Here is a 27,682-nt window from a genome sequence, read left to right on the forward strand (position 1 = left end):
ATATTGTTTCGAGGTACGGCTAGTAATTTTAATTGTTAAAACATAATTTCTTCGAGGATTTTTTCTTGTTGCAAATGACTCAGGAAGGTCCACTGAATCATTTAACGCATAGCTTTTAAAAGTCGCCGATGCCTTGTTTTTAAGTTGTTCGAAGTTTTAACAAATTGACTCCCTAAAATAGCCGAAGAAACATTAACCTGTCACATGAGGCTATTCATCTGTTATCGATAACAACGACAAAAATAACGACATGCTCTGGGTGTGGTTCTTTATATAGTAAAATGCATGTTAAAAAAGTGAAGTAGAAGATTTGAAATAAACAGATTAAAAATTCTTTGATCGATGGAAATAATAGAACCGATAATAATACTGGTCACATGCTTTCCGTCTGTAACCATTGAAATTCACAACTAATTAAGACAAATTAAGACAACGATTAAAAGACAAAACAGTGTTGGTTTAGGTCTGCGAATAATAGTTAAGTGACCATGTTCAAGACCGAAGAAGATAAATCAAGCGACCGTTTAGATTCAAATTTCCGCAAAGTCTCTTAATTATCTCATTTCTTTAACGTTTGTTCGACCACCATATCATAACACATAACACATAACACATTGTTTTATACCACGAAAATACTGTTTTGTACGAAAAGGTATTCCCCTGAGCATAAAATACGAAAACACCAAAAGTAAATAAAGAAAAAATTCTATTCCACTTAATTATTCAACATTCAGTGATTGTATTAAACTGGGATGTATAGGACAAAATGTTAAAATTGTTCACCGTGTATGTGAGCGAAGAACCGTACCTTAGTTTAAGAATTTAAACAAAAAAATGAATAAATAACAACAAATTCATATGCGCAACAAGTTACTCATGTTTCCTCCCCCTTTTATTTTAAACGTTACTTAACATGCGGTCATTTCCAACAAAACAATGGTATAACTTTGTTGTACACAGGTGATGCGGATGGTTAACAACGCAAGTGTATATCAGATACACTTTTATTTTTTATTTTTCGCATTTTTATTTTCATTAAGTATTCAAACGGGACACGTTTAAGATCGACTTTGCTCACAAATCTATCGAAACCGTTTTGCATCAAAATTTGGTGTATGTTTCAGTGGAAAAGAAATTCCATTATTCGAAAGTGAAGTGTTTCTTATAAATTAAGTTATAGACTGCAACCGAAGCAATTATTTCCAATTGAATAATAAATTTTCGAAAAAAAATTCCAAACAAGAAAAACAAATCCAAAACAAATCCGAATTGATGGATTTAGTGATTGGAACTATACGATCGGGCAAACAAAAACAGAATAAAATAAATGATATCGAATATTGCCAAGACGAATTCATTGGCAATGATGTGAAGTGTAAAGACGCCTATCGCATGGATACGATTGTTTATAATGCTAGTGGATGGATACGAATTTATTGCGGACCCTATCGAGATGTTATCGACTTTGAGGAGCCCAGTCGTATGGTCCATGTCATTTCCAATGACACCACAAAGGATATTGCCGATGATATGGAGCTGCCACCTGAATATACGATATGGGTAAGAAAATGATACCTTTGTCCAAGGAGTTTTTTTTTCATTCAAGAATAAGCAACTGTAGAAATCTTTTGTTATTCTGAGATGATGAAGACACAACAGTTTAACAGAATTCCTTTCATGAAATCAGAAGTAGTTTCCAAGTTTCGTCACGTATGTTGAAAGAATCCTAGAGGCCACTTTGGAACTTTTCATCAAACTACTATATTGACACCTATTTATAGTGCACGGAAAATCCCAATATGCGTGTGAGATCTATAAGTGGACTTAGCACCCCCATTTTTTGGCATATAGCTGTGTAATGCATATTGCGAAGACTGTAGTTAAAATAGCTGTGTAACTTATATTATAGCTGTGAGACGCATTTCGAATCTGTCTCGAGAAATAAAATTTTTTCCTAAACTTTCATGAATTTTGCGGTCACCCATCCAAGTACTAACCGCGCCCATTGATGCTTAACCTGACAATCCGACCGTCACCTTTGCTGCTGTTGTGCTAATTTTGCTTGTGCTTTAACACGTTCTTATTTCGAAGCGTTGCTACCGCAATATAAATTCTGCAGCTATATTATACGGCACACAGCCGAATTCAAGTCTGTAGTTTTCATATTTAGCACTTTTACTTTGGTGAGTTGTCATTGCATTGTTTCAGGTTCTGAAAGAAAGTGAATTGAGACTGCTTGCGTGACGAATCGCCTATTCAATTGTTTTCTGTGAAATGCCTAGTTTGACATTTGGGAGCAGATACTTGGCTTAATTCGTTTCTAATGTATTGAAATTTCTGATACTTTCATTCGTCTGTGTTTCCACGGATTTTGACTATTGAAGAGGTATTTCTATAACCTGACAATCAAGCTTTATTAAAATCAGCCAAGCTATTTTACGATTTTTCTTTATCTGTTAACATTGAGTCCGACCAAGCGTCAGTACGAATCACAACTTGAATGCATGGTCCCATACATTTTCTTATATGCAGCACACAGCTATATTTTTCATACGTCAAATATGCGTTACACAGCTATGATATAGAGTACACAACCACAATATGCAAATCCTAGCTATAAAATGTGTTCTCGGTGCATAATGTAGCTCTGTAATCTATAATATAGTTGTGTAACTCACATTGCAGGTAAATAACCAACATTAATAGGATATGCGTTCAGTAGCTATATTTTTATAAGTCTTGCAGCCACATTATAAGTTACACAGCCTTTAACGAAATCCACGAATTTTCCGCATGCGCTGATGTCTTACGAGCCCGATGCGCCTCTTAGTAGCCAGTCCGGTTCTGATCTTACTTCAATCTTGAATCAGTTATTTGTTTATCAAGTGGAGAAAATATGAATTTCCAACAATAGCTCAAGTTTGAATTCACTATTTCAGTGGCGTGAATAAGAATTTCTATCCACTAAACAAACACATCAATTTTTTTTCACTATTTTTTAAAAACAACACAAAGTAACAGTTGGCAGAGAGAAAAACTCACCCCATGGGAGAAACAAGAGGTGAGGAAATACAAATTTTCTCACCTGAATTTTCATCAACAAAACGCCTCCTTCTCACCGCATTTGATTGAAAACAAAATAGGTTATTCACGCCGCACGGACGAAAAAAAAAGTTATCAAAGTAATGATTTTCTTATCAAGGGTAAAATGTAGAACAGGTTTTAAACTGTAGTCTAATAGGGAACATAAATATTTAGGAAAGACGTTACTTTGGTCCTTAATTCATTTCTTTAAAAAAAAATATTTTTTGGGATGCAAAATCTTGTGAAAGATGCCGACAAGATGCAGCAAAGATGCAAGGGATGCAAGCTGGGATAACAGGTATCCCAGTCAGTCTCATCGGGTTAATTGTCTGTTAATTTGAAATACTTCAACGCTTTCGACGGGAATTTTCTTTCATTTCACAGTTGATTTGACATTATGCCATTTAATTTAAACAATGTTAAATGATCCATAACTTATAGTGATTCACTACAATTCAACAACGTGATCGTTCAGTTAGTTTTACCCAATATCTTTCCATGCTTCTGAGTCAAACAGTTTAACTTGTCACAGACGCCACAGACGGCAAGCATATTAAACATAGCATAGCATCATTTGATCGACGAATTTCAGAAATCTTTTACTTCATTTGTTTTGAACATGCTTCTTGCTATAAGACCTCTTTAGTCAGAGCTTGTCGTTTGCTGTCGTTGTAGATAACAGATGACAGCTGTCTGTAACAGGTTAATTCTTATTGAGATCGTAAGATAAGCAATGTCAGTCCTTGTGACGACATCTCAACGGAAAATATTTCTTGAATTTTTCTTAATTTACAATTTAAATGGACAAATGTAGCTAATGGGTAAACCTTTACCAAACGAAAATGTTCAAACTGATCACTATCTCCAGTTATGCTTTACAGTCGACTTATTTTTAACATTTTGCCACAACAACGGTGCACTGGTGTGGTTCTGTTGCAACGAATCGCATCAATTACCTAATTTGGTCAGAAATTAAGTTAACATAAAAGATTCGAGCCAAAATTTTCATAAATTAAATTTTTATTCAAAAAAATTACCCAACAACAACAACACGTTTCATTTTATGCAAACAGATGCAAATCGGTGGAGCGTCAACTAGACGATTACAGCAACACGAATATCCGTTCATTGTTCAAGACAATTTCTTTAAGAAAATTGGTTACAACAATTCATCGCGACGAGCCCGTCTGGGCATCGATCCAGATTTGAAATACTTGCTACGATTCTACATTGGACCAGCTGAAGTGCCGATGTGTGAAGGTGTTCAGCAATCTGGAACTATTGAAATTCTAAAGGGACTCGTATTTCCACAGTGGAAACGAAGATCGGTGGCGATATTTCATAATTTACTCTACGTTTTCCCAGGTAATTTCAATGTTTGTTAGTGATGATAAATGCTTAGGATCAAACAAATATTTTTAGGCAACACCATTGCAGCACCGGAAATTTATGACTTATCAACAGTGAATATTGTTGAACATTTGCCATGCTACAATCGATTGATTTTGAAAATTGAATCCAGAAATTTCTCTGAAAGTGTTGATGGAAAGAAGGATAATTTTGAATATTTATTTAAAAGTAATTCGAACTGTGAGGTATACAATAGCTCACACAGTGTTAATTCAACTGGAGACATTGCGGAACGGGAGCGTGTTTTGTTTATCGGATTTGAGGAATCGTGGGAAAGAGACCTATGGTCCAGTTGGTTGATTCAAGTAAGTGGCGTTTAAATTACTAACGAAAAGAAACCCTTACAGAATGGACTAGATTTGATGAAAACTGTTAAACGCTATTCATCTGCTATCGATAACAACGACAAAAATAATGACAAGCTCTGGATAATATGGTACTTTATGTGGTAAAATGCATGTTAAAAAAAATTTGAAGTACAAGATTTGAAATCAACCGATTAAAAATACTTTGATCGATGGAAGTAATAGAACCGATAATAATACTGGTCATATGCATGCGGTCTGTAATAGGTTAAAGAATCATACATTGGGAAATTTGGATTGTCCTGAAAATTCGACGACTTCCTGGAGAAATGTCGACAAGTCGTGTTTTTTCAGCACCTCACCATTTCTTCAGGATATTGTTAATTCTCTTTGCTGTTTCAGAAAAAGCTAAAAGATGAAGAAACGGTGACAATAATCGACAACTTTCTGAAGAAACGTGAGCTCCTGCAAAACTGACGACTTCCTGAAGAAACAGTGACAGTTTCTTCAGAAAGTTGTCGATTATTGTTGTAGTTTCTTCAACGTTCAACTTTTTGTAAAAGAAATATTCCTTTTATAAAATGTTGGGAGACGGCGATCTAGAGGTGTGCGGGCCGATGTTTTTTTGAAGCCCGTCCGGCCGGAAGCCCGGTCCGAAATTCATTTTTAAAGCCCGGCCGGAACTGGCCCGACGTATTTATAGCCCGTTCGACCCAAGCCCGATCGGGCCCGATAAAAACTCAGACGGGCCGACATTTTCGGGCGGCCCGAAAGCAAATTTCATATAAAAAAGTGCGCGAAACTTTGAAATTTTTTTAGGTCCGGTCCAAGCTCGGCCCGACAGATTTGAAGCCCGCCCGGCCCAGGCCCGGTCGGGCCGGATAAAAACCCGGGCGGCCCAACATTTTCGGGCGGCCCGCACATCTCTACGGCGATCTCCTGAAGAAATAGCAAAAAGAGTAAATAAATTCATTCATGTCGTGAAATTTTCAGGACAATGATTTTTGGTAGGACGATTTTTAAGATAACATTTGCTCAGCTATCCCAAATTTTCATATATTTTCCCAAAAATTATTTTTAGAATTTTTTTTGGGAAATCTAGGAAAATGTCTGAAAACTGAAAATGGAAGACAACATTTTCCCAAAAATTGTCTTTGAAATTTGTCATTCGATTTTTGAATTGAGAAATCAAGGGCAATAGGTCATGCTCTGAAATAAAGGCTACATTTAGTCTACATTTGGATATTGAATATTTTTTTATGATTAGGATCTACGTCAGTAGTTTGACCATAATCTATGTATTACTTTTAAGGTTCAAATGAACGTGTACTAAATAACTAAACGTTAAATTTATTCGAATTAGTTCTTAAAAAAAATCTAATACAATGAAAGTAACAAAACATCCTGTGAATACGTTCTATAGAAACAGTTAGGTGATCGTTTATGAGCTCTGCTATTTGGCTATTATTGCTCGTTAGAGATAGTGTCGCTTAGTCTAATTGTTAGTCGCAAAAATATAAGCAGCTTTCGACCACTAGTCGCTGATCGCTCATTTGAATTCATGCCTTAATTGAGCCAGTGAGAAATATATTTTATGTGTCGATGCAAAGATAAATCGTCGGATAAATCCGAGTTCCCTCTTCGAGTTGATGCATATAATGTATGTTTTACCACACAGAGGACATGTAATAAATATTATGCACGTATGACAAAGCGGTCGAGGCTTGCCGAGACGGCTTGTCACGTGCATATTCTTTTTTATCGCATAAGCGAAAACGAGACAACAAGATATGCGAATGACACTTTGACAATTTACAGAAGTATAATGTTTGTTACTATATCCTAGGTGAATAATTTTTTCGGGGAATCACACCGCGTATGCGATAATAGTAGATTATTCACCTCTGTCCACATGTTTATTTAGACACTTGGGGAGTTATTACATGAGCCGAAGGCGAATGTTATAACCCCAATTGTCTAAATAATCATTTGGACAGAGGTGAATACGCTATTTTATCTACCGACGGCGAAATAATAGCACTTTTTCACTGCTATTATTTCACCTAGTTAGATAAAAGACTATTACGTAGTCGCATTTTTCAAAAACATCTGCAAAATCTCGTTCTAAATATATTTGTGTAATATATCATGATTTACGTTTCAGTGACTGAGACATAGTATCGATTTATGTAAATATGGCGACAAATCAAATACAACTCGTTATGATCATTTAGTTCTGCCCTTGTTCTTGCAAAGTTATTTCCATTACGACAATTAGATTGAAAATATGAATAAAATTTGTCAGAGGCAATTGTTAGATAAGCTGCGCAGATGCACCAACATGAACCTTTTTACGAATTTCCAAATTATCGAAACTACAAAATAGGATTCCAAAATTTGACTCATAAATTATAGTGCATTTGTGTAGCTTACCTAATATGTGCACAATTTTGTAACTTGTACGACTTGTGAATTTGATGTAAATAGAAACCACGAGACACTGACTCTACGATGTAGAGTCTATATTATTACCTGTGAAAATTTGTTTAATGTTTTATTGACTCTATCAAGCTAATAATTTACACGTTTAAATGGTGTGACCTTAGGATATGAAAAATTTGAAGTAGTCACTCTTAATAACACCATTTGATTTTTTAAGACGTCTATAACCTTTAATAGACGGAAAGCATATCTGAGATCTATTACTTCATTTAATTTTAGTATTTTCAAATCTTTTACTTCCATTTTGAGACCGGATATTAGTCAGATTTGTCGTTTTTTCTGGAAGTAGTTATCGGTAACAGTGATGATATATCATTCACATGTCTCATCTTTCGACAAGGAGATGCAATTGTTCTAGTTAAACCATGGGTAAGTTCAGCCCAGTTTTCTAAAAAAAAATACATTCAAACCAAAGTTGTCCTTATGTTTATCCATGCCAGATCACTTACAACTGCCTTCTTTTCATACAAATACTTTCCCTGAACAAAAGATCTGAAAGAATTACGATATCCAAAACGTCTTGTTTTGGTATAACGAGCGACATATTTTTTCTTATGTCTTTTTTCGAGTAACATTAACTTGATTCATCAGGCGAGTCCGTGCACACAAAATCATTTTTCAACGCCAGTGGTGGCGAATTTCTTACCACATTCATTTTACTATGAGTTTTTCGTTTGCTGCCACTTCAACCGATGATAGACAATTTTGGTATGGCACGCTGCATGATTTTACCATCTTTAAAATGCGGAATATATATACGTGTGTACACGAGTTGAATCATAAAAATAATAGTAACGACAATGGAAAGATTGTAGAAAAAATGACAAAAAAAACTGTAAATAAAATTAATAAAATTGTTCGCGTCTGTTATAGCTTACGAACTTTTGAACGGGAAAGAGCTCTTTTCTTCCATTCGCGTTACTACCCACGAAAATAGAAAGGTAGTAGGGTAAAAATTTCTTCGCGCTAAATCTATCGTCCATGATAAACGTACGGTGGTAAATATTTTAAAAATGATCCTGTCGAATAATAGATTTAAAGTTATCCACGCGCAACCGAGCAATTTTAGTGACTATCACATAAATGAAACACACGTTACATTTATTGAATCGGAAGAAATTGAATTAGATTCTTTGGAAGTTGATCAACCAGTGCAGGTGTGTTTGCGTTCAATGCACCAACAATTAACCAATTTTCTCAATTAGTGACAGTACAGAGTACAATTGTTTACCTATCAAATATTTCGTCCACTTTCAGGCTTCATCACAAAGAAGTGATGACAAACACATTAACTTGTCAAGCTGTGGATTGCAATCCATACCAGAAATTGTATTACAATCAATGCAATCAGTCGAGGAATTGCTAGCTGGCCAAAACAAATTACAAGAAATTGGACTACATGCATTGAGTGAACTACATTGCCTCCGTATACTACGGTTGCCCGGAAATGGATTTTCGGAGTTCCCGACCTCGCTGTTGAACCTGTCTGATTTAGTGGTGTTGGATTTGTCTGATAATGAAATTTTTGACTTACCAATGGATATCTATCGACTGGAAGCGTAAGTAACACGTAGTTTAATTTTAAAATTGATGTGCAGTGGAGTGAATGAGAGGACGTTGTAGTGAAAAATTAATTTGATTGTCTTTAATTTGAATGAATCAGAATTCAATAGAATCCCAAGGTCGAAATTGATAATTTTAACCTTTAAGAAACGGCAGGCGAATCAGCCTAAATCTGTTACTTCTATTGTTTATATGATCGCCAAGCGTTTAATACAAAATCATTTATTTCATTACTTTAACCGTACGTCAACTCTTCAGTGACCGGCCATGACCTTTCAATAGGGTATGATATTTACCATTTTTCATGATACGAGCCTTCACAGTGCCTTTTATGAAAGGCACAATACAAATATCGATTTTCGCTGTTTGAAATCAATATACAAAGCACTGTATTCACCGAAACACACTTCATTTTTGTATATATAGAGTGAATGTCATAATATTGAAGATGGTTCTTATAAAAATAAGCCGCATACCGTTTGCAATTTCATAATGGTGATAATTCAATTGACAAATTTTAGTATTTTAGTACGGCAAGTTACTATTTTTAACGTTTACATTAATGCTCTGTCTTTGTATTTGAAGATCGTATGAGAATTCCTTGGTACAGTGTACGCAAGCTCCAACAATGCTTGTATTCGGATTCACTACCTGAAGTTTGTCAAAAACATTACGTACCAGAGTCTCTACATTCCCATCATGCTTCCGACGATACCGATTTAACGCTTATCACAATTTAAAGAAATTGTTCGTCGGTTTTACATAGAATTACTTCGCTCATGGTTGATCTCCATTATTTGAATATTTGAATGTTTTAAATGGAAAAAATGAAATGGTCAAATTTAATAGATTTACAAGTTTTCCAGAATCAAAATGGGCTCGCGTTGGAACAACTTTCTTGTAATTTAGCACTTTCAAGTGCATCTGAGGACATTCCTTTTTTTAGAAATATTTATCGCTTTTTCTTATTCTTTCACTTAAAATACGTACCTAGTTGATGGCTTAATATTATCAATAGATTGAGTAAAATTTTGCGAAAGGTCAAAAAGCAAGGAAAATGTGAAAAGCTCATGCGAGACTTTTCTGAACATTTTATCAAACTTACCATCTAGTGGGTCCTTGTTCCTGTCGGTACATAATGACGGAAATGAGAGGTGAAGTCACAACTCAAACTTGGTTTTAATATTTCAAAGATTTCATCCATTTCCAGGGACTGAAATGCCTATAAACGTATTTGAAAAGAAACAGAATTGACAACTGTTTAGTAGTTTAAACTAAAGCAGGCTGCATTCATAATATAATCGATTTAGCTCAGAACAAAGCTTTGCTCAGAAACAAAAAAGGAACAACCGACAAGGCCACAAAAACTACGAAGATAATTCGATCAATTATTATTTTTCAGAAACGTGACGAAATGAGGAATTTAAAATAGGCCCTGATTTCAATCAAACACAATCAAAATCTTATGAATTTAGGTCCTTTGCTATTTTTGGAAATTTTTTGGAAATTTTTTCCAAAATTTCCAAAAACTGCGAACGTCCAAAAACCGAATTTTTCCATTATTTCGAACTGTTTTGCCAACTCCTGAACTCAGCCTTGCGTTTTAACTGACTCTCAATTATTTTGTTTGATTCTTGACACTATCAGCTTTCAAATGAAGTCGAGCATGATTAATTAATAAGATGAGAACGTCAAAAATCAAAAACAGTTCGAAATGATGGAAAAATTCGGGTTTTGAGCGTTCGCAGTTTTTTGAAATTTTTGGCAATTTTTTGGAAATTTCGGAAAACATTTCCAAAAATAGGCCCTGGTCCTTTGTACTGATAAATCCTTTAGGTCCTTCGTAAAATAGAATGATTCTGATCAACCTATGCTGCTGTTCAAGAAGTGTGTGAAATTATCGAAATTATAGCTATCAATGTCTGTGTAAATAAAAACGCAAGAGAACCCGTCTCGTCCTATTCCCGTCACCTACAATATTTGCACTAATCGGTGTAAAGGTATTTACTTTACTAGTGAGGTAATGTGGCCTTTCCCTCACTAGTGAAGACCCTTTCCCTCGCTCGTAAAGTAAAACGCCATACTTTACACGTGAAATAATTTGATATCTCGTATCACGATGAGTAAAAGTACCTCGGGCTGAAGCCCACGGATACTTTTACTCATCTGGATACGAGATATCAAATTACTTCACTTGTATAGTAATGTACTATTAATCTGACACTATTCTCCCAGCAATTCATTGTAGTCTTTCATTATGATCTAAACAAATTAAGACTTGACCTAACTATTTCGGTTTTACATAAAACGACGTTAAATATTTGTTAGCTGGGTTCCACTTGTAGAGTTAGCACCGCACAATGTTCCTTATTTTAGTTTCTGTCTAATTGCACTAATGATTGACAGCTGTTCAAATGGGATAGGTCATACCTAAAAATTTAACAAAAAACTTCCTCCTACAGTAAAGGTCAGTGAAATTCGTATAAACAAAATTTCTTGTACGTTTTATATTGTTATTCGGATATTACCGCTACTACGCCCATGCATGTCACTATTTCGACCGGATAAAGACGTACAAACAAGCGGAGCAGCTGAAAAATGTCTAAATCTTACTAACGTCGACTGTAGTGATTCAGAAAATAAGATTCGTGCTATTCGATAAGGATCACTATTAAGACAAAATCGGCCTGGTTTTTATACAAAAATTAATAGATTTTCAACATAACAACGGACGAGGTGAGAGATGTTTTTCAGATTGAACCAGGTCAAAATCCCATTTTTAAACATCGTCCTAGAATTGATTTTAATGATAAATTCGGAAGTGCTTTCAAATTCGTTTGTAATCATGAAGATGCCTTATGATTGTGCAAAGTTATTGGAAATGACTGTTTCCGATAGGTCAAATAGCTGATGTTATTATGATCCACTCCCCATAATGTTAGCTAACGAGTTCTTACGCATTACTTGCTTGTTATTGTTTCAATTCGAATTGATTCTTTTGTTCATAAATTTATTTGAATAATAATGCCGTGCCATACCTGAATGTATACAATAATATTCACCATATTGGTGCTTCACTCATTCATATGTAAGAAATTTCCATTCACTGATTTTTAATTTCTACATTAGTTTCGCTTTTTCCGAAATCAAGGTAGGTTATTAGTTCTTCACAAACTTTATTTGCGCGCAGTATTAAGAATTTAATGGTGTGGTGTGTGCTGCTAATTATAGGCGAAAAACAAAGAGATCGAACAATTTTTCGCTGGGTTTGATTAAAATTAGAAAAGCTATCGGTGAAATGTGATCTGAAATCTGAGTGTGTATCTGAGCGGTCAGTGGTCGTTCATTTAATATTAAGTTTCTTGTTTACGTTTTTCTTTACAAATCCGAGAATTTGTTGTGAAGACTAGGGAGTTACTTTTGAAAGAAAACCAACAGTTAAACGAATTGAAGTTGTACAACCGACATTTTATCGTGAATTTATGTTGTCGCGGTCATAAAAGGTGTGAAATTATTCGCATTAGGCGCTGATATAATTCGATTTTGGTATTTACATGAGATATAAATCAATTAACCAAAGGTGATGTTTTTAGCTTTGACAATGTAAAATTTAGATTCGAGTCGCTTAGATCAGGTCCATAAAAACAAATTTGTTTCAATCTTAACGGTCACTGAATTTAAATTTTGAATTTCCCCCGATTTGTAACTCTTGTGTGACTAACAAGGAACGATTTCCGTTTAATGATGAGTTTTATTGGAATTTATATTTTTTTAATTAGTGTAAGAAGAAGAACCTGCTATTAGGTCGGGTTTTATGTGGTGTGTGATTGCATGGTATGAAATATCACGATGTACAAAAAGTCCCTAATTATAGACAATAATATTTCATTGTCTCATATTGTTCCATTAACACAAAACCGATGTAACTCAGTTAGGTACCAATGGACGATTCATGCACAAAAGAATATTATTACGCTATTATATGTTTCGGTCTATGAACATTGAACGTTTATTACCAGAAGATGGTAAATGGATTTGTTTGCTGGTTAGGCAATGCTACGAAAAAAAAAATGTTTTCTATTTAATGAACCTAACATGCAGACGATGTGTTTTTGAAAATTTATTATAACAAAGTTGTTCCTTTTCACAATGAATGTTTAATATTCAAATTTGGAAGCAAAACAAAAATATGAAACCGATTTCAACACCTACACATTTTGTACAGTTTTAGTCTTTTGTTTTGTTAGGCAATTAGGCAATTACTTCTAAATTTGAAAGAAAATTGGATGGCGTTGAAGTCATTGTCATTTTGTTGAAAAATTCAAATTTTATCCAACGTTTCTTCTAATGCTTAAATATCGAAAGGTTTTGTGATTAGAAATAGTAGACAAGTTCTTGATGGATTCTCGAAATACGTACCCATTCCTCGATGGTCGGTCTAAGTTACATAAAATCTTCTAAATGTGACACAATCTCAGTGCCTGTTATTGAGATTTTTTTTTTATTGAAAATTGTCGAAATTTACTTAAAATTGACTGAATTTACCAAAATTAACGAAAAAAGATCCTCGGTAAATTTCAGAAAATTTTGGTAAATTTCGACAATTTTTAGTAATTTCAGTAAAAAACATTTCTAAGAAGAAGCCATGTAATTATATGTTATACTAGGGACCTGTTATACATCGGCTCATTTAAACCATCATAATATGGATTTCGCTCAGCTCATTATAAATTTAAATAACAAATGTTCGCTTTTGTGTGGGGCTATGCTTCGATAATTTCTCATCTTTTAATTTACACCAAAATCACTTTCAATTTCCATATCATCTTCAACATAGATAGAGTGCCCGCTTTAATTTTCTTTGTTGTATTTTACTACTTCTTCTAACTTAAAAAAAAAAAACGTCCGAAACATGCCTGGCTGCACATTTAAGTTATTAAGGTACAAAGAGCTGAGTAATACACGGTCTTGTATAAATGAATATTAATAGTCTGACCAAAGTGTTTATGAAATTTTTCAGAATTTTCATATGATTTGTACGTAAGATCTAACCGATCAATCTGAAAGAGTGTTCACTTAAACTGTTTATGGAATATTTTATTTTGACAAAAATGTAATAAAAACTATAATATTTAAGATAGTAACGGCTCGCCATCTGTTATTCACAACGACGAAAAAAAACGATGAGCTCTGTCTATTGTTCTTATATTTTTAGCAAAAGTTAAAGTAATAGATTTTGAATGAGGCGATTAAGTATCAAAAGAAGAACAGTCCGAAAATACGTTTCATATGCACAACTTGCAACTAGTTTTGCTTCTTTGTTCTCATGAGCAAGTTCGTTACTCCAGTCACAATTTGCAACTAGCTTTGCTTCAGGTGGTTGATGTTGAAGCGTTTGTTTGATTTGGGTTTATCGAGTTATCCTCCTTATTTTCATGTATCCGATAAGTACGGACCGTTTGATCAAAGTAATATGGAGCAGCTGAAGGAAAACCAGCTGTTGCTGGTTGAGCATATCAAATTTATTTTAGGACTGCAACGTAGTGTATGACTTGAAAAAGCCTTGGAATTTCTCGCTAAAATGTGGAAAAATGTAGGAAAATACGAGAAAATGTTTTTACAAAAATAGTCCTAGCTTTAAAATCTGAAAAATTTCCCCAATTTTAACACTCTTCGACTTTTATCAGTAAAATTAATTTAAAAAAAAAATCCTTTCCATAACAGACTAGAAGAACTGTGCCTCGACCGAAACAAAATAACTGACTTACCTCAATCATTAAGCCGACTATCGAATCTAAAATCGTTGCAACTGTCGCAAAATTATTTATCAGAAATACCACCATTTCTATCCAAAATGAAGACGGTCGGATTAATGGTCAGTAAAATGCTGCAACAGTTTTGTGATGATCGAAAATGTTAAAATAAAAATTATTTCTTCGATCAGGATCCTAATTACCCAGATAATGATCTGAATCACTTGAATCCACCATTGACCAGAGTAAGCTTACGTGCTAATCATCTCCGTGGCAGTATCATACTTGGTAATTATGGTGTAAGGGATCTTGAAACTAGGACAATTGAACGAAATTTTAACCGAAAATTGTTCTTTCAGTACCTGACACAATTGGATGTGAGTGAAAACGACATTGAGGTGTTAGATTTGTCAGCTTTAGACAAATTGGAAACTCTGCAATGTTCGAGGAACAGATTAAAAGAATTGACACTTAATGGCAGGGTTTTGCGTTCTTTGATTGCTGGGAATAATGGTAAGGATTAGAACTAGATGAGATAAGATGGTAGGTGCTAAGGTTGTCCTATTTTTACAGATTTGACAAAACTAAACATCATACCTGATCCGCACAATTTACGTCACTTGGATATCAGCTTCAATAACTTAAGACAACTTCCCACTTGCATAACTGGCTGTCAACATTTGCAGACATTATTCGCCAGCAACAATCGCATCGAAATCCTGCCAGCGAACATATTTACCAACGAAATGTTTTCCCTTCGAACAATACAATTGGAATACAATAACCTACAGAGCTTACCGCCGATGCCAGATAGATCTCTGCCACTGCACGAAATGTTTCTTCAAAACAATTCAATCGAAGACCTACCGGAAAATTTCTTTATCGCATGCGATCATCTGGTACTGTTGAATATATCCAGGAACAAGCTGTTGACGCTGCCAATTATTGACGGCAGAAATACTGCTTTGGAGAAACTTTATGCCACTTGTAACAATTTTACCGATCGTGTTCTGGACACATTGACATGCCTGACGAAGCTAAAAGTTTTACACGCCGCTTACAACAGATTGACGACATTCATCGAAAATTGTTCAATGCAATGGCCTGAATTAGAAGAGCTGGTGCTGTCTGGAAATAAATTGCAGCATCTGCCTGAGGATCTAGCTAATATGCCCAATCTTAAAGTGCTACGAATTCATTCCAATCAACTACAATCTGTACCAGCCTTGGCACGTACAACCACTCTACGTATATTGGACCTTGCTCACAATCAACTAGACAAGATCAATTTAGTCTCACTGGTTTCAAAGAAATTGAAATTTCTCGATCTATCCTGCAACAATCAGTTACAGGTTGATCCAAAACAGCTTGAAGTATGCCAGTCACAACGTCCAATGAGCTTAGTTGACGTATCTGGAAAGAACAGACAGAGCTTACCGTCGTCACCACACTCGTATCAAGAAAATATGGATTTCCAGCCACCGTGGAAGGTTGGATTCTCTGAAACGGCTGGAAATGTGTCGAGACTTTATATCTCTCAGTTACGATTGCCTTGCTTTTGTAACAACGAAGGTCTCTTTGGATTGTTTGATGGCGAAAGCAGTCGGACCATCCCCATCGAATTGACGAAAGTTATACCGAAAATTTTACTGGATGAACGCACCGTTAAGGAAACCGCTGATGATTACATGAAATACACTTTGCTGTCAGCCCACAGGGAACTCAAACAACAAGGCCAAAGACAAGGAGTTTCTGCTATTCTGTGCCACATATCCCTGGAACGCGAACACTTGGCACAATATCATCTGAAGTCGATAAACAAACGAAAATTTATTTTGAGAGTAGCCAGCGTTGGTGAGATATCAGCAATTTTAGTGCGGCAATCCGGCAATGTTAAATTAACTCCAATCACTCAAAATCGACAGATTGGAAACAGTGCAGGCTTTCCGATGGTCGTTCCAGATCCAGACATCTGTGAAGTAACACTTAGTGACCAAGATGAATATCTCGTCATAGCTAATAAGAAATTATGGGAAGTTTTGGATCCACCAGCGGTTATTCGAGAGATTCGGAGCGAGGAAAATGTTTTGCTGGCAGCGAAGCGCATTCAAGACATTGCGCAAAGCTATGGAGCCGAAGAGAATATAAGCGTCATAGTGGTCAGGTTTTCCAGTGTCGGAACTAATGCCGACTATTTGATTCGTGAATTGAAACAGACGATTAACAAAAAACCGAACGGTCATACAATGACCGGATATTGTCGATGCGGTTGCTGTTGTGAATCGAATAATAATTGCGTTCATTCGGGTGGTGCTCTACAATTTATTCGTCAGCCGTCCGGTCGAAGTGATCGATCATCACCTAGCGGACAGAGCGATCATACTGGAAGTGAATTATCCGGGAGTATTTTTAAAAAAACCACAGACTCATCGTCGATCGGCAGCAGAAAGACTAGCAATTATACACCGAACGATCGGCGCAGTTTGAGAGGAGGCGTAGTTCGTGCAGTTCGAGCAAGGATAGAAGAGGAACAGGAACGTGAACGCGAAGAAACCGATTCCACATTATCCGAAGAACAATTTAAATGCTGGGAGTATATGCTCGAACAGAACCATCAGCTTTTATTCGACAAGGAGCTGAACACGATATCCAAAGCATTTTCCAAAAACCTCACCAATTCCAGCAATTTAACAAGAGCCCAAATCAAGGCATTATCGTCCAGCACACCTCAGCTATCGTACAATGAAATAGCCAAGCCGGTCATAACACATTACCATCGACACAACGGCAGTGTACCGTTACTATCGAAGCACTTCGGCAGTGCCCGATCATTTCATCCACATTCGTCGGGATTGTTCAAATCGTTGCGCATGAGCTCGGATCGATTTCGACCAATAAATGCCGGCCCAAATGCAGCCTATTTCGGATCATTACAACGACTCATGCCATATAATTTGGAATATGATTTTGCTGTGACTCATGAGAAAATGATGGACGAATCGTTGGACCATGAAAAGAGAATGCAACAGTATTGGGGTGTGGCGACTACTGAATTGTGATAAATTTAAATTTCGATTGGTTACCAGGTTTGAATAAGTTTTGTAATGAAATTTCGATTCTTTTTTGCTAAGAATTTTTTATTTGAATTAGAAGACGAGTCGTAGTGAAATGTCGTTTCCAAATTCAGAGATTTTCAGAGACCAATTTATTGAGATTAGTGCTACCATAAAATTTTTCCTCTAGTCTTCACTATCAGCGATATTTTAACTAAAGTAATCATTGTCAGTAACATCGGTTAAAGTTTCCGTCTCCGATCTAAAAGCTGAATGTATATTGACCAATTGCCAATTTGCAAAAAAATCACAAACTTGAATTGAAATTGAAGCAACAATTATCGACAGTGAAATTCGGAGATAATAAGCACGGCTTGGCGCAGTGCCCATACCTAGTTTTACCACACCGGTAATTTTTTTGGTAAATATTGGGAAATTTCGAAATTTTCCAGTAATTTCGGTAAACGAAATCCGTAAAAAAAACCTTTAAATAGTAAAAAGTGACGCAAGTCTCTGTGTACATTCTGCGCTTGTACTACAAAAATTGGACCCAGAAAATTTTACAAAAAAAGCATCTGCGTTTTGCAACCTGAGCTTCTTCGAAATTCATAGCTCGTTCAAATGAATATCAATTTTAAAGTGCGATAGCTATTTGAACTCGTATGGACGCACTGATTTTTTAATGATAATTTCGAGCTAAACTGTAAAGAACCTTACCACTAAAATGTCAATTTTTGGTCAACACATTCTCGAAATCGATTCATGATGGCACATTTTTGGCCAAATGTCTTCTACATTTTTCTCCATTTGACCAAAAATGAGACAAAATGGGTTCATGGGTAAAAAGCGATTTCAAGAATTGACATTTAAGTGCCAAGGTTGTTTGTATTTTGTAGTCGGCAGTCAAAACGTTTGAGAATCATACCACCCTGCCACAGAGCAAACATACATTCGTTCAGTTTTGTAATTTTTATTTGAAAACTTATTAGCATTCTTACATAAATTAGCAGTTTTTAGCAGTTCTTTTTTATCTATGAAGTATTTGTGGACAGGAAAACACTTAAAGCTAAACAAAACTACCGCACGTTTCAATTTGATTCCTTTTTCATTTGTATATCGTCTGTCTTTTTGGGTTTAAAATTTTTGTATTTCATTTTATTTTCTCAATGAACACAAAAACGTCAAATATTTAATTGAAATCAATAAATTAAAATTAAATATTTGAAGTTCTAGGTATGGGAAGGTTAACTGGGAAGTTTATTTTGTTGTTATCGTTTCCTTGTTCGACAGCATTTTTAGTTAAATTTTTCTCACCTTAACATCTAACCTATTTATATCAATAATTTCATTCGTTTTATCATAAAATATAAAGTACAGTGGGAGAAAATAAAGAAGTCACATTTACAAACGATTACAATTCCATTGATGTTTCATTCATTCCACATGCGATATCCACGTTACTACACACATTACGTATCGTAACATTGGTAGTGGATGTGGAATGACTGGAGAGAATTGGATTGACATTGTCACTTCTCACTTTCCTCGGTCTGTAAAACATTTTTAAATTTAGTTTGTAGTTAAAAATGTAAAGACGAAGACTTGTTGAATTTTCTTATTAATTGTTTTTCTCCCTCCCCTAAAAACTAGGTAGTTCAGACCATTAGTCTGGGTTCATTTCAGTCGACCGCAAGGCCACGGTTTTAAACTTATGCAACTTATGCTACCCGATACGAAAACCATTTATTCTACGAGATTGGTTTTTGTGGCGTCATAAAGCCCCAAACTAGAGTAGGCCTAATGTACATCTCAAAAGTCTCACATTGAAGTTAAAATGAAGGTGTTGACGCTAATGACTAATTTAATTTTAAAATAAATTTTTTATTGAAAGGCCAGCCACATAACTTGAAAATTCGGAATTTTCTTTGTCGATGTCACGTTGGATTGCGTACGTAAATTGGCATTTCGTATTTACGTAATTTCGTGATAGACGTGTTGAAAAGTACTTTTTGGCTTGGGCATTGGTTCATTGTGTTCAAGAAACATCCATTCATATTTTAATATTATCCGTTTTTACTGACCTTGTCTTTTAAAATGCGTTCATCTCGCACAAATTACTTCATTTTGAAGCAGATATACACTGGGCCCACTCTTATTGGCGTCTTCCTTCCGCTGAGGAACAATGGTCGTAAAATACACATTTTTCGTTTGTGTGGCATAGACTTCGAACTGTGGCCTAATGAGCGACTGCTACGCACACATACTCTCGGTCTTATATATTTGTTTTAGCACATTTAAAATTGGTAAAAGATCAACGGATCATTTCAATATTTTTTGTTTTTTTTTGTTGTTTGAAAATATCAGCCTTTTTTACTTTTAAATATAAAATTAATTAATTTAATCAATTCGATGTGAAAAAGCTACAAATAAATTAAATTTTTTTTTTCGTATTCCATTCTCTTTGTTTGTTTAGATCACCTATCTAACATAATAAAAAATATAAATTGTAAAGCTACTCATTCTTTTCTATAGCTGATAATTCTGTGGGCTCTGTATACTCACCGCCATTCTCTGCCCTAGGACCGACGAAAGACACAACATCGCATTGACTATTTCCATTATCCGCTACAAAATCATGATCGCCATCATCCGACCGTACCAACAACGGCACGGACGATGCTTCATTCGCGCGCACCTCGTTGATCGGCCTCCTCGTAATCTGTTGGTACAATTCATCGATCGAAATCGATGAATGGCTTTCGTTCAGCGCATCGTCTTCCATATCATCGTTTTCATCGTCATTGTCTCCATGGCACCGGTCTCGCGGACTGAGCAAACAATCATTCGAACAATTGTTGTAGTCATCGTCGTCGTCATCGATGTCATCCTGATCGTCCATATCACTGACTTCAGATGATTCATAGGGGAAATGGGTTTCTTCACCGATTAATGTGATGTTCAGCACATCGTCATGCTGGGGTGCATACAATTCGTGACTGCGTATGCTAATTTCGGAATTTTGATAATTTATGTCGCTTTCACTGGTCGGACTCGATGCGAAATTCCGTCGGATTGGATTGAATATTTTGTCCGGACTGAACAGATTCGATTCACTGCCAACGGGTGTGCTTTCCAGTTGGATTTTTCGTTGTTGAAATGTTTTTTGGTGATGTGACGATGGTGATGGTATGTCGTTTATGTCGCATAAACTGGGAGAAAATAAAATTGGCGACGACAAAATGCGTGTTGAAGCATCTTGATGTCGAGGAAGATTGTCCGATGAACTGTACTCATCTGCGTAGAGTGGTGTTCGGGCCAATTGGGTGCATGAAATACTTCTGGCTTGTTGCTCATACAGTGGACAAGTGGATTCGGCAGGTCTTGACAAATCACTAAGAGACTTTGATTTAATATGTGACTTCGGTGGAACTATGCATGTGATTTCCAACGGTGGCGATATGTACTCCTCGTTTTTGTTCAAGTGCAAATCGTCTTCGTCCGAATTTTTTCCTTTGTCGTGTTCCAATGGAAGTCGTTCAGCAGAAGCTACTGTTGGCAATCCTATCGTGTTCATTGCTTGTATTGGACTGTTTAGTGATAAGACCATTGCTGTCGAATCGAACTCTAGGCATGACTTAACTGGGGAACTTTGTTCGGATTGATTAAACTTTTGAAATTCTTCATTGACGTAATGAGGCGCCTCCGGTTTCTCTTGACTGGAAACACTGTCTCGATCGTTAGGTACACTATCTTCGTTGATGCTGCGCTCATCCTCCTCATTTATAAACTTTTTATACTTATCATCGGCTCGCATCGTCACAATTTCATGCTGTGGCTGTAACGTTTCAGGAACATTTGTGTAAATATTAGCGACCATCGGAGTGTTGTTCACTTTTGTACGATTAGCGGTTAATGCTCGAAGTCCTTCGGCACCAAGAACAAATCTTTCTGCATCGACAATCAAATCGCTTTCATTGCAGCTGTCGGAAAGAATGTTTGGATTCAGGTTTTGCTGGCGCGATTCTTTGTGGAACATATTGTCGACCAGATTTTTCTTGTCCAAATGAATGTTCGTATTGTTGACTTTACTCGCACCGGACGAAAAAATCGACAGCCCCGATGGCTGAGCACGGCGTGGAATTGATACCATTGACGACACTTCACTCATACAGTCGTTATTATCCCGATATCGATGATGAATTTCGAAATTGTTTCGTTTCTGGAGACGTTTCTGCTTCTTGAAGAACTTTCTCGCCACGTTGATTTGATTCGGATTGTAAAATACGTCTGCCGACTCGGAACCGGATTGCGACACCGAATTGTGCAAGAATTGTTGTCGATGCAATAGAACCAGATTCACGTTTCCGTTCATTTTATGATGATGACCATTCGGACTTTCGTTGCGGTTCAATGTGTGCAGGTTGAGATCAACGGCTCCTTTCAAAATGTTACTGTTACTGGGCGCATGGTTTTTGGAACTTTGACTATTTGACCGGGATATTGAATGCAGCGTTGCGGTAGCTTGATGGTACACAACCGGTGGAATATTATTGTGCTCCTTGCTGTCCGACACGCTTCGTGAGCGGCAACATTGCTTTTTGCTGAAATTTTTGCAGCTTAACATGCTCCATTGCAAGCGCACATCACTTCTAGCAATGCAGTAAAAGAACAAATTGAAAATACCGAGAAACGATGCAGCGATCGCATAGATGATGCTGAACAGTTCTTCCTCATAGAGTATCCGATCGGAAAACGGTGTAGCCACACTAATTGATGCAAATAGCCAGGTGACGATGTACAGGAAAAGCACAATAATGTGGGCCTTGAGTTGAGCACCATTGGTGTGCTCCAAATCCTCAGCCGTACTCGTGGTCGGTGTGCTCAATGCTGCGATACTTATGCTACGATACCGATCGCCGTGTCCATTTAAATTCGGTTCCAGCAAATCCAAGTCAACATTTTCGGTTGCCTGAGTACCCTCAGACATATGACCAATATCTTCGGGCGTACTGATGCTACATTTGATGCACACGAATAAGATTGCGAGGAATGCAATTAAAATTACCGCTGGCACAAAGACGGCACTCAGAGCTGGTCCGGATTTGAGGAAACAGTAAGAATAAGATGCATATTCTCGAATGTTGACTGAACCACTTATGCCACAGATAATCAGCGCAATTCCCCATCCAACCAAATACAGTCCCAGTATTGGTTTCTGGCCAATGTTCTTCGGTAAATCCTCCGATGGCAGCGAAATATTGCGATCGTGTCTTGATATCCGTTTGTACATATTGCTCACGCACACACATATCCATAGAATAACGCACAAGCTAAAGTAATGAATGCTAACTCCGATGCCTTGACATGTGCGGTAATCTTCCGTTTGATAAATACCGATTGTAAACACGAAACATAGTAACGACATCGCCAGCCATGTGTTAATCAACGAGTGTTTTGTGCGTCTGGCCATTTGAATTGAATTCCCGTATGCCATGTATGTGACAATGTTAATCCATGTGCATCCGAATAGCACAATGCCTCCGAAATAGAATGCCGGCGGCGAAAATCGAAACCGTGCACCGGCTAATTCTTCCGGGAAGTCATTGATGTACTTTGTGTTCTGTTGCAGGCCGTAGTAGCCCAGTCGATAGCATGAGAAAACCCACAATCCTTGATGCAACTGAGCAAAATGACAACCTTGTGGTGACCATCCACCAACGCCACTATTCAATTCCGGATCCCACCAGACCAGATGAGGTGTACTAATCTTATGATGGAACGGGGCTGCACGTAGCATGATGAAAATCGGTTCGGACAGATTACCGATGGGTTTGTTCAGTAATTTAGCTCCGATCACACATGACGTAACTTCCATCGCCGATTGGTTACGATTTTGCGGAAATAGATTGCTGTCTTCGTAGACGGACACTTGTAATTGTTGTGAGGACAACGACTGACTGTTGATTGGCGTTACCAAATTCGACGGAATTTGAATTATCGCTTCGATGTGTCTCTCATGGATTCCGATTCCTTCGCCGTTGTTGACCGTGCTACATTGAAATGTTCTCTTATCACCATTGATTGCGTTGTCTGACTGAAACCACGTACATGTCAGTCCCGAAAAGCTATCCATACGAATTTTGAAAATTTCAATTGCCAAGTTTGTTTTCTGAGTCTGAGCTGGTGGTGTGTATGCGGCTGCCTGTTCAGCAGCGGTTATCAATTTCGTACACGAACTGTCAATGTATTGGGCAGCTTGTAGTAATTGTGTGCTGAAGCCCATAACCTGAGATACAATGTCTAATAACATGGAACCCAGATCCTTTTCCTGCACCACAAAGTCTAGGTAGTTTGTTATTGTCTTTGCAATATAAACCACATCCATTGGATCGTTGAATCTATGTCCATTCAGATCTAAAGTGGTGTAGTTTCGAAGTCTCTTCGCACTTTCCAGTACACTGCCCCGAGCTATCGACAAATTGACTTTTGAAAATTGCTCCAAAATTCGCGTTGTTTCCCGAACATACGGACATTGCGACGTATCCAAGTTGGTCCATTCACCGGTACTGCTACAATAATTCGTTCCGTACACATTTGGAGCACCGTCTCGAGCGCATGTCAACCGTACGGTTTTTCCACGAACGGTCCGTGGCCAAGAATATTTGCCCTTGTTATCGGATGTCATATAGGCCGGACAGTATTTCGTTGATTCGGAGATGATCATCACGGCAATGCTACGCGACAGATTCGCCTGTTGCGAACGTAATCGACAATCCCATGTGCCCGAATGGTTTCGTGTCGAATACGGAATTCGCAGTATCGAGTCCAGCAGTCCACTATCCGTTAAATGGCGAGCATCGATTATTTCGATCGATGGGAAAATTTTCTTCGGGTCGTGGTAGACAATGTCTTCGGTGGAATTTGGATCGAGAATTTTTTCCGAATATCCCCAGAACACGTGCGCTCGTGTCGGAACGTCTTCCGATTCATGAGTGGCACCGACAGCCACCCGAGGTGCGCGACACCGTAAGGTGAATGAGTCACCCTCGAAAACGAGCTGAAAAATGAAAATTTTGATGATACCAGGCCTCGCAAGGGAATTTTTATTTTCAGCGACTCACCTGATCCTGATCGGGTTTCAGTTCCAACAACGGCTGTAATGGTGACTCACAATGCAAATCGGTTCCAATTTTTAATTTTTTCAACAGCTGCCCATTGAATGGCAATGGTGTTTCACATTGAGGCGCTGGCACCAATTTGACTTTGTTATTTGCAGACCATGGTATCAGCCATAAGAGATCACAGTCGCAAGCTAATGCGTTTCCGGATATATTTCTGTGAAAGAACGGAGATCGTTTAATTTCACATGAATACAGGGTGTCGTCTCTGAGGTCTGAGACGTGGCTCCACCAAACGTTTTTCATCGATTGATTCACTTCATTTAGGAATACTCACAATTGTTTCAACATCGGCATCTTCTCGAAGGCACCTTGGAATATGTGCACTATCAGATTGTATGACAATTTCAACTTTTCCAGTGCCAATATTTCACCAAAGCTGGAAGAGTCGATTTTCCGTAACGAATTTTCACTCAAATCTAATTTCTTTAGGCTCGTAAAATTTGCAAAATCAGTCGGTTCAATCGTTGTTATAAGATTTTTGCTTAGATCTCTGAAAACAAAACACAAATTGAAAAATGACTTCCCCGTTCACTCCGCTCAACGTTTATAAAAACTGAACTTACAAATTCACGATATCACATCGGATGTCGTCAAAACCGATATCCTTAATGCTCGTCAATTTGGCCAGTGGATTTCCGCCACATTTCACTTTCAATCCGTTTACATTCTGGCCGTTCTGGCTGACAGGACGACAAGTGCATTTGACCGGACAAATTCCAATTGCATCCGCTTCAATTACCATCAGCAGACTTAAAATTACCGCGACACTCTTCATTTTCGTTTGGATTGCATTTGTTATTTTGGTTAAAAATTCTGGAAAAATTTGGACACAAAACAAAATTGCATTAACCTTTTCGGATGAGATTTAACACATAAAAGCATCGATTCAGTAAGTCGTGTTTCGATTTTACATCGAACGGTCATTTACCATTGTCTTTAGGAAAACTTTGAAACTAATATCGAGGCTGGAAGATAATACAATTGCTGTTGAACTAATCACACCATTGTTTTTTGGTTACTTCATTACGCTATTTGAATTTTAAAATCAGAAATGATCAAAGTTACTACTTGACTATAAACAGAAACAACAAAGATGGCCGCAACCTACCGACATGTTAAAACAAAAAAAAATGTATGGTAGAGGGAGAGGATGTATGGTCGTAAACATACAGTAAAAAAAAAAATCGTAATTGCCTATGAGCAATTTGCGAGAACCGTACTCAAAAGAATTTTCGATAGCAAGGATCTTCACCGATATAATTTCAATAAACTCTTTTAACTAAGGCCAGTAAGTAATAGTTATTTGTGTATCTGTTTTGGACGATTGTTTTTAGGCAATTTCGCGAGTTGTAGCCCGAACGAAGTGAGATACTCAAAAAAATGTTCATGTAAGGGGTCGAAAACCAGAGAAAAATCTCAAAACTCCCTCATTTTCGGCCCCTGGACATGAAAATGATTTTGATTGGCTAAAAAATAGTTCTAAAACTGCATACAATAGGTTTGCTCCAAGTAACTGCAAACACGAATTTTCACTGGCCGAACGAACACGATTTCATACACAGAGATCGGCTTTCGTATAAATATTGATGAGGTCATGTCCCTATAAGTGAAACAGTAATGATAGGAATTTGACAATTCATATGGCCTTGGAACAGACTATGGTAACAATTTCAACGTCATTTATGGACGGCCCCTAAAGGTAATAGAGGGGATAGAGTTTTAAGTTATCAGATAAAGTTGGGCAATGACAGTATAAAACAGGTATGGCCGATCGTCCGATTTATTTCAACGTACTCACAATTTATGTCAAAATTATATAATAATGAGTTTGTTTACAAAAACTCTATGTCCTCCGGCCGACATAAGAGCATACCTGTTTCATAATCTCATTGTTCGTTGCTCCATTGCCGTGACATTACTTCGGTATTCAAAACAACCCAAAGCATAGAGTACTTTTAATGCAGACACTACCAATGAATTTACATAAAATCATTGCACACTACGGGCATGTAACCCGTATGACTATGGGTACGAGTCTAAAAAATAGTTAGTTTTATGCAATGATAAAAAGATGCGTGCGCCGTCTAAAACCTCTAATTTTTTAAATCTATGACATTTTTGACATGTAATACCACCATTTCGCTCACTATCGACCTCTCCACCATCTTCACCCCGTGTTTTTTTTCAGATATTGTTCTAATTATCTAAAATAAATAGACTGAAATCCCTCAACTCAATTTTATCAATGAAAGTTCTTAGTGTTGACATAAAACGCTTACATTACTGAAGTGTCAAATGTCAAATCGCTAAACGATTTCATTGAATTTAGTGTCAAAACATCAAAACATTGCATGTGTTCGATGTGTTCTCAAATCGGAATTTCGTATTTTTCCAGTTTATTTCATTGATAGTAACAAAACCGAAAGATGTTAAGATCTACTTTAAGTGCGGCATATCAATTGTCGAGGAATGTGTGCTGTGCAACACAGATGGTCAAAAGTCCATTATTCCAAAGTAACATCAGTAAAATATCAAGTTTTCGGCTTCCCAACTCGTTGCACCAAGTGAGACAATGTTCATCGATAAACAAAACAACAACGCACACTGAACAGCCCGAACAACATAAATTGGGTAAAGTGGAAAGTCACCTGCGTTTGGTGTACACTTGCAAAGTGTGTCAAACTAGGAATTCGAAAAATATCAGCAAGCTGGGGTACACTAAAGGCGTCGTAATAGTAAGTAAACAAACCGATTCAGTCAATTTTGTTGATGTCCTTTGAACGCCTTTTTCCGCACATTATCGTACTTTATGTGCTCTAAGACTGGCCTTT

The 27,682-nt window shown here is 36.9% G+C and overlaps 2 protein-coding genes across 2 annotated transcripts; one reads left to right on the plus strand and one right to left on the minus strand.

Annotated features, from left to right (window-relative positions):
- The first annotated feature begins 972 nt into the window (after positions 1–972).
- On the plus strand, positions 973–18,588 carry LOC119068444 (protein phosphatase PHLPP-like protein). Its single transcript, XM_037172018.1, has 8 exons — positions 973–1,560; positions 4,158–4,449; positions 4,507–4,799; positions 8,559–8,860; positions 14,589–14,739; positions 14,809–14,916; positions 14,977–15,130; positions 15,191–18,588. Exons 1-8 carry the CDS (start codon positions 1,273–1,275, stop codon positions 17,674–17,676), a joined length of 4,074 nt encoding a protein of 1,357 aa, XP_037027913.1. The 5' UTR covers positions 973–1,272; the 3' UTR covers positions 17,677–18,588.
- Positions 18,589–19,762: 1,174 nt separating this feature from the next.
- Positions 19,763–25,957, minus strand: LOC119068441 (adhesion G protein-coupled receptor A3). Its single transcript, XM_037172013.1, has 5 exons — positions 25,780–25,957; positions 25,415–25,664; positions 25,126–25,341; positions 24,792–25,005; positions 19,763–24,727 (listed from the first exon to the last, which is right to left on the minus strand). The coding sequence occupies exons 2-5, from the start codon at positions 25,624–25,626 to the stop codon at positions 20,183–20,185; spliced, it is 5,187 nt and encodes a 1,728-aa protein (XP_037027908.1). The 5' UTR covers positions 25,627–25,664; positions 25,780–25,957; the 3' UTR covers positions 19,763–20,182.
- Between the last annotated feature and the right edge of the window lie 1,725 nt (positions 25,958–27,682).

The sequence above is a fragment of the Bradysia coprophila genome (genome assembly GCF_014529535.1).
Source record: "Bradysia coprophila strain Holo2 chromosome X unlocalized genomic scaffold, BU_Bcop_v1 contig_185, whole genome shotgun sequence".
Classification (NCBI taxonomy): Eukaryota; Metazoa; Arthropoda; class Insecta; order Diptera; family Sciaridae; genus Bradysia; species Bradysia coprophila.